We start from the raw sequence: 361 nt of genomic DNA on the forward strand, positions 1-361 counted from the left end.
CTCCCCAGTGTTCTGCCCCCACTGAGGACTTGTCCTGGCTCTGGGCAGCGGAGGCTTATGTGAGCAGTGTGCTCTTCTGCCTCGGCATCTTCCTCTCCTTCTACGTCCTCACGCTGCTCATCGCCTGCTGGGAGAGCTGCCGGTGAGTCCCCTGGCTCCGCTGCCCCTCAGGGCGCTGAGCCCACGGGCACCATCCTGGCCCTGGCACAGGGAGCCCTCGGTCTGTGCCCTGTGGCCCCGGCAGTGGCCCAGCAGGGCTGACAGCCGCTTCCCTCGGCAGGCAGCAGAAGAGGAAAGGTCTCCTGGCAGCCATGGACTCGCCCAGCCTGGACACAGGTGAGGGACAGGGGCAGCGGTTGGC

At 67.3% G+C, this 361-nt stretch overlaps 1 protein-coding gene across 1 annotated transcript in view; it reads left to right on the plus strand.

The window, feature by feature from the left end:
- The window catches only part of LOC103807986 (SID1 transmembrane family member 2-like), a gene marked incomplete at both ends in the record, with an annotated part of 2,070 nt that overhangs the window by 1,091 nt on the left and 618 nt on the right, over positions 1–361 (plus strand). The window contains 2 exons of the mRNA XM_009080739.1: positions 16–142; positions 281–336. Of these exons, the coding sequence (XP_009078987.1) occupies positions 16–142; positions 281–336 (183 nt within the window). The remainder of the gene's footprint in view (positions 1–15; positions 143–280; positions 337–361) is intronic.

Source organism: Acanthisitta chloris, unplaced genomic scaffold (assembly GCF_000695815.1).
Source record: "Acanthisitta chloris isolate BGI_N310 unplaced genomic scaffold, ASM69581v1 scaffold17268, whole genome shotgun sequence".
Classification (NCBI taxonomy): Eukaryota; Metazoa; Chordata; class Aves; order Passeriformes; family Acanthisittidae; genus Acanthisitta; species Acanthisitta chloris.